This window comes from Charadrius vociferus, unplaced genomic scaffold, assembly GCF_000708025.1.
Source record: "Charadrius vociferus isolate BGI_N301 unplaced genomic scaffold, ASM70802v2 scaffold819, whole genome shotgun sequence".
Taxonomy (NCBI): domain Eukaryota; kingdom Metazoa; phylum Chordata; class Aves; order Charadriiformes; family Charadriidae; genus Charadrius; species Charadrius vociferus.
Window position 1 is genome coordinate 224,858 of NW_009650062.1, and position 5,937 is coordinate 230,794.

At 61.6% G+C, this 5,937-nt stretch overlaps 2 protein-coding genes across 2 annotated transcripts in view; both read right to left on the reverse strand.

Moving 5' to 3' along the window:
• PIM1 (Pim-1 proto-oncogene, serine/threonine kinase) overlaps positions 1–2,643 on the reverse strand; it is a 32,437-nt gene extending 29,794 nt beyond the window's left edge. Inside the window, exon 1 of the mRNA XM_009891737.1 lies at positions 2,638–2,643. Within this exon, the coding sequence (XP_009890039.1) occupies positions 2,638–2,643 (6 nt within the window). The remainder of the gene's footprint in view (positions 1–2,637) is intronic.
• A 209-nt stretch (positions 2,644–2,852) lies between these two features.
• The window catches only part of FGD2 (FYVE, RhoGEF and PH domain containing 2), a 6,112-nt gene continuing 3,027 nt past the window's right edge, over positions 2,853–5,937 (reverse strand). The window contains exons 7-15 of the mRNA XM_009891738.1: positions 5,561–5,707; positions 5,078–5,170; positions 4,701–4,780; positions 4,591–4,621; positions 4,381–4,451; positions 4,007–4,160; positions 3,684–3,830; positions 3,168–3,311; positions 2,853–3,083 (exon numbers count right to left, since the gene is read on the reverse strand). Coding sequence (XP_009890040.1) covers positions 2,853–3,083; positions 3,168–3,311; positions 3,684–3,830; positions 4,007–4,160; positions 4,381–4,451; positions 4,591–4,621; positions 4,701–4,780; positions 5,078–5,170; positions 5,561–5,707 — 1,098 coding nt within the window. The remainder of the gene's footprint in view (positions 3,084–3,167; positions 3,312–3,683; positions 3,831–4,006; positions 4,161–4,380; positions 4,452–4,590; positions 4,622–4,700; positions 4,781–5,077; positions 5,171–5,560; positions 5,708–5,937) is intronic.

Sequence of the window (5,937 nt, forward strand, 5' to 3'; positions counted from 1 at the left end):
GCGGGGGACTGCAGCCCGCAGAGCCCTGCGGCGGGGTGCAGGGGGGACTGCAACGCACCCCCTACATCTCCGTGTCCCTGCCAGCCACCTCTCCACTCCCCCCATGCCCTTGAACCTCTCTGCACCCCTTTTCCCACAGCACGGGGGCAGATCGGGGTGCGGTACCCGGGGTTTGGGATGAACATGGGACCACGAAGCCTCTGCAAAGCAGCGGCCGCACCGGCACCCGTTCCCCTTTGCCGCGGGCTGGGTTTTCTCAATGAAGGGTGGCCCGGCCCCCAGCGTAGCCGCAGCGGACAGTTTCACAATGTATTTTGGTCAGTGCTTACAAGAAGAGGCCACGGGGAGGGCTGCGGCGGAGGGGGGGGATTCCAGTAAATGGCCTGTGAGCCTTCCTCATTCTCGAGAATAGGAAACTGCTTGACTTCTCCATGGGGTTTCGCTTTCCGTGCGGGGAGGCGAGAGGCCAAACTGCTCCGCTTGACCATCGCCGTGCCGCAGCCAGGGGACTGAAAAAGCAGGGGAAGAGAAAAAGTCATCGGTGTGTTTGCTGCGCGTCTTGGGTGCAAAGAAATCTCCTTTTTTTTTTTTGTTAATAGGAAAGCAGAGCGGGGGAATCACAAAACGCCATGAGTTACGTCTCCCACCAGCCTGTTTCAGGGATGCAGGTGTCCCTGCCCAGGGCAGGGGGGTTGGAATTAGATGATTTTTAAGGTCCCTTCCAATTCTAACCCTTCTATGGTTCTACGCTCGGGGCAGCCGAGTGATACTGTCCCCCAGACAGCTGTCTTTGGGGACAGCGTGATGCCGAGGTCATGGCAGTAACCTGCCCCATCCGTCACCCCCTCCATCCCCTCGGCCACCTCCTTTCCCCGGCACACGTGGATGCTGCAGCGGGATGGTGGTCCCCGAAGGGCGGCTGGGGGCCGAGAGAGGGGTGGGCAGGAGCTGGTAAAAATAGCACCCAGGTGCCCTCTGCCCCAGAAGCGATTTCTCGTTCAGTAAACAGGAAATCTATTCTTAGGCCCATTCATGAGCCGCGGGCTGACGGCAGCTCCCCGCTCCGGGCTTGTTTTGTTCCTCGCTGACACAGGGGTGACGCCGAGGCAGAAGGCCACCACGCAGAACCTTCCAGCCCTGCGGGCTTCCCCTTGGCTCGCTTTTTTCCCCCTCAGCAGCATCCTGCGCTCTCCGGCTTTTCCAGGGGTGTTGGGGGTTCCCTTTCACACGAGGCGGTGGTGGGAGGGGAGAGCAGTTTTGGGGTGTTTCTGGAAACCCCCGTGCTGTTTGCTTCTGGGCTCGGCCCTGTGCTGGGTGGCACCTTGAGGGGGAATTGCTTTGGCAGAGTTCTCCCCCCACCCCCGACAGCTAGCTCCTCTCCCCTTTCCTTGATGCTATCTCTCAAGTTGGAGGAGATAAAACCACCACAGTTTGCCCTTTCCTGGGATGAGCTGGGCTGGGTATATCGAGGGAGGAGGACGATGCTCACAGCTTTCTCCCGGCTCCCCGAAGCCCCCCCGAGTAGCGATGGCTGAGGCTCATCTTTGCTCCCCATCCTTTGCCGAGTTTTGTCCCCATGTGCAGTATCAGGCTCCGACTCGCTTCCCTTCCCACTCTCCATGGATCCGTTCAGCCCGTGACACCCCTGGGCCCTGCCCGAGGCTGCCATGCTTCTGGCTGGTGGGCTGGAGCTGCTGCGGGATCCCGGTGCAGGCAGCAATCCCTGTCTGCTGGGGACAGCCATCCCTGCCTGCCGGGGACCGCGGGCTCCCCCAGCTCCCTGCATGGAGCTCCCGCATCCCACAGCTCAGAAGCGGCACCTTCTGCCTGAGCAACATTTTTGGGGAGCTTAGAGAAGATGCAGAGAGAGAAACGTGGGGCTGCAGCCTGCAGCACTGTGTGAAAGGAGCAGGGGTGCTCATTATGCTGATGATGGAGAAGGGAATTCCCTCTGTATCTGCCCAGCATCGCTGCCCTGCACCACCTGCGTGCGCCCAGCCTTGTCCCAGAGCATCGCCCCCCCAGGAAACGGGTGACCGAGAGAGGTACAAGGGTGGAAGGTGCTTGTGGGCAGGATGGGGTGCAGGGAAAGTCCGGGATGGGCAGGAGCGCAGGCTGGCTCGGCGACACAGGCTGGGGGTGGCTGTGGTTAAGGGATACCCCCACACCATGGGATCGAAGCAGTGCGAGGCCAGGGGCTGTGACAGGCTGGGAGAGGGACACCCTAAATCCAGCAGGAGGGTCCCTGAGCCCGGTGAGGGCGATGTACGAGCTGGGTCTCTGCAGCGTGTCAGACCGGGGCTGGTTACAGATAAGGCAACGTGGGACCCCGGTAACAATCCCATCGGGCGCTCTGGAAAACACACCCCCAAAAAAGCCTCCTCGGAGGGCACACGGGGGTTGCAGGTAGGATTTATCACAGCAGTCCCAATTCCATAGATGCTTTCACAAAACGGGGCATCCCCCACACCCACCCTGCACCGTCCACCGCCGGCGCCGGGCTCGGAGGAAGGCTGAGGCGTTGCTGCCCTCGGGCGGCAGTCGGTGGCGCGGCACAGCAGGTCCCGGGGCCCCGGTTGGTAGCCCGCAGGCTCCCCAAAACCCCCTGGCTCTCCCTCCACCTCAAGGCTCGGGTACCTCCATCGTCTCCGTGCAGTGCGGAGAGCAAGAAGGGAGGAGAAGGGGGATCTGGCTTGTCCGCGCGGTGGCAAACGTGCCCCCCCCCAGCCTTGCCCTTTTCGTGATGAGAAACCCAACTGCAGAGAGGTCGGGGATCCGCCTGAAGCCAGGCGCGGGCAGGATGGGCAGGGGGAGGTTTGACCCACCAGGCAGCCCAGGAGGTGGGGATAGCCTCATTCAGCTTCGTTGCAGGAGTCCGCATCCTCGTCCTCCTCCGGGTGTGCGATCCCTGCGGCGGAGCGTGCCATGGCCCTCATCCAGCGCCGCTTCAGCTCCTCCGTGTCGGCTACGAAGGTGTAGACCTGCCGGGACTGCGCCAGCTGGAAGAGGTGGCGGGAGTCGCCCTGGGGCAGGTCCCTCACCTGGTAGCCCAGCAGTGGGATGGAGGTGTGGGCGCGGACGTCCTGCCAAGAGCAGAGAGAGCAGTGGGAGGCAGGGGGCAGCCACACCGGGATGTCCCTTGCAGATGGAGCCGAGCTCGGCCTTACCTGGGGGGCTGCGTAGATGTACAGCACGAGGGGATCATCCTGCGGGATCACGAACCAGCCCCGTGTGCTCCCTTTGCCGTTCTTGTCCAGCAGCTGCAGGGAACTGCACAGCACACTCCTGCCTGATACCTCTGCAGCTCCTTTCTGCCAAAAAAACAGCAAAGAAATCCCTAAATACCCCGTGTGGGAGACAGAAAGGGCACTGAGCGAAGGTAATTTCCTGGGGAATTCCCTGCCCTCAAACCAGGGGCAGGCGAGGGGCGGTCCTGGCTGTGAAGGTCCCGCCGAGATCCCGTGGCGGAGGGAGCCCTGGCTGCCTGGTCCCCAGGGTCACGGGGTGGGACGGAGGGGGCTTAGCACATCCACCGGCCTCGCAATTTGCAGGCACCCTCCCACCCCTCCTGCTGCAGGCACACAGCCAAGCTGTGACAGCAGGGCTGGGGACCGGCGTGGGTGGCAGAGCTCGGAGGAAGAGGGACAGAAGAGCAGGGCAGGGGGAGGACGGGCAGCGCTCACCTCCATGCTGCCTTTGTGCTTCTCCTCCCGGTCCTCGAGCACCACGTGGCCCGTCAGGAAGACGTAACACTCCTGGCACACGCGGTTCAGGCGGTTCCCATCATACTGCAGCTCGGCCTTGTAGTCAGAGCAGCGAGCGCACACCACCTACAACCACCAGACGGGGACACCGGTGAGACTGGGGCAGGGCTGGGGGATCTCACGGACAATCCATGAGGAGCTGAGGGGCAGGAGCCAGGGAAAGGGGTACTCGGGGCTCCTGCCCCAGCGGCCACCTGAGCAGGGCAGGAGGGAGGGAGGGGAGGGGGGACAGGGCGACTCACGTATCCACAAGCTCGGCAGTGGTGTCTCCGGCGCATGATGGCGTTGAAGGGCTCCTTGCAGCGCATGCACATGGTCACCAGGTTGTCCCGTACCCACTGTGGAGCTCGGCGACCCAGCTCCTCCGTCTGGGGGTGGGAGATGGCATTGCTGGGGCTAGCTAGCCATGGTCCGGGTAGTCCCAGCCCCTCTGTTCTCACCTTTCTCCTCCCCAGCCCTTCCCCACTGTCTGCAGCTTCCCCCCCCAGCTCTGTTTAGCTAGGGAAACTGAGGCACAGCAAGGTGGCATCTCCCTGAGCTTCCGTGCAGGGGAGTGCTGGAGGCAGCAAGGCATGGGGAGGGCAGGAGGGTTACCTTCAACGCAGAGGTGCCTGACTCCAGCCCATGCACTGCTGTCTTAAAAGTCTCGCTCCTCTTCTCCTTTCTGTCAATGGCATCTCGGAAGGCCTAAAGGGGAAGGCAGGGCTGGAGGGGCAGTTGGGGGGCTGCCCCTGACACAGGCAGCAGGGGATCAGCCCGGTTTGTGGCTCAGGCATCCAAGCTGGGGCGAGTGAGATGTGCTGCTTCTCCCAGCACTCAGTGGTACCTTGATCCAGGCGCTCATCTCCTCCTCAGACCTGGTACAAAACAGGAATTGGATGAGCTGGTGGCCCTCCTCCTCGAGAGGGTCTGCAGGACTGTCGCCCTTCGCCTTACCTAGCTTGCAGCTCCAGCGTCCGCTGCTTTCCCGAGACCAGGAAGGTGTGAGGGAACTGTGTGTCATTCAGCTCCCGCACCTGAGAGAGACCAAAAGAAAGGATGTGGAGAAGTTGAACCCACATCCAGCTCACAGGGATCTTCCTGTGGGGGACAGGGATTTCCCTCAGGCCCAAGCCCTTCAGCCCCTCAAATCCAATGTGCATGAGTTTGCACGGCAATCTCACAGCATCAGAGGATATTAATCAGTCCTCCTCACCCACAAAGCCATCCCTTCCGAGGAACTGCAGGCCAGCAGCCACATTAGACCCAGAGCAGTGTGCATTTTAGGGGAGCCAGGGTCCAGGGGAAGCACAAAGACAAGGTGCCTCTCTGACCTTCATGCCATCCACGTTGATGCGGAGGTGGACCTGGAACTCGGCGCCCACCTGGATGACCTTGGGCACGCAGTACAGCAGCATGTTGTTGAACTGGGCACGGGAGAGGAGGAGAGGGTTGGTTGGAGCCCAGTACTTTCCTGCTCAGAGTTGGGGGCTTCCCTGGGATCCAGGGTCCTTCACCACCCTGGGGCTGAGCTGATCCTTGGGAAGAGTCCAGCCTAAAAAGTGACTGACCCCAGCCCTCTCCCACCCTGCACAGGCAAAGCACTCTTGGAGTGTGATGTGCCCATGGGATAAGCAGGTTCCCAACCACATCCTATAAAGGGTGACCTGTACCAAGGGGCTCAAACCCCCCAGCTCTGATTTCACCCACTCTGTGTAGAGATAACCCAGCAACACCCCGGCCAGGCTGCGCTGCCCCTCTCCCCATTCCTATCCTATCTGCCCCCTGCCCCTTCCCCTGGGCATCCCAGTTCCCACCAGGAACAGGTACTTCTCCGATGTGCTGTTGTTACGGGTGGAGATTTTTTGGATCGGTCCCTCCTTGATCAGCTCGTTGGAGGGATCCACAATGTCGTCCTCAAGACCCAGCCGCTGATAGACCGCCCAGAGGTTCTGCAACCGTTCCTGGGGGAAGGCAGAAGGACCCATTTCTGTGGGGAGCTGAGCAGCCACAACCTTGTCACCCTTGGGTCCCCTCTATCCCCACCTCCCATGCCAGTACCAGGAGAGGTGGCACAGCTTTGAGAGTAGCTCCCAGCCTTGAAACAGCCATCACGGCTGATGTTGCACACATGACTTCCCCAGGCTCGAGGCGACTGCATCAGGCATCAAGAGCAGGGTCTGACCTCCTCTGC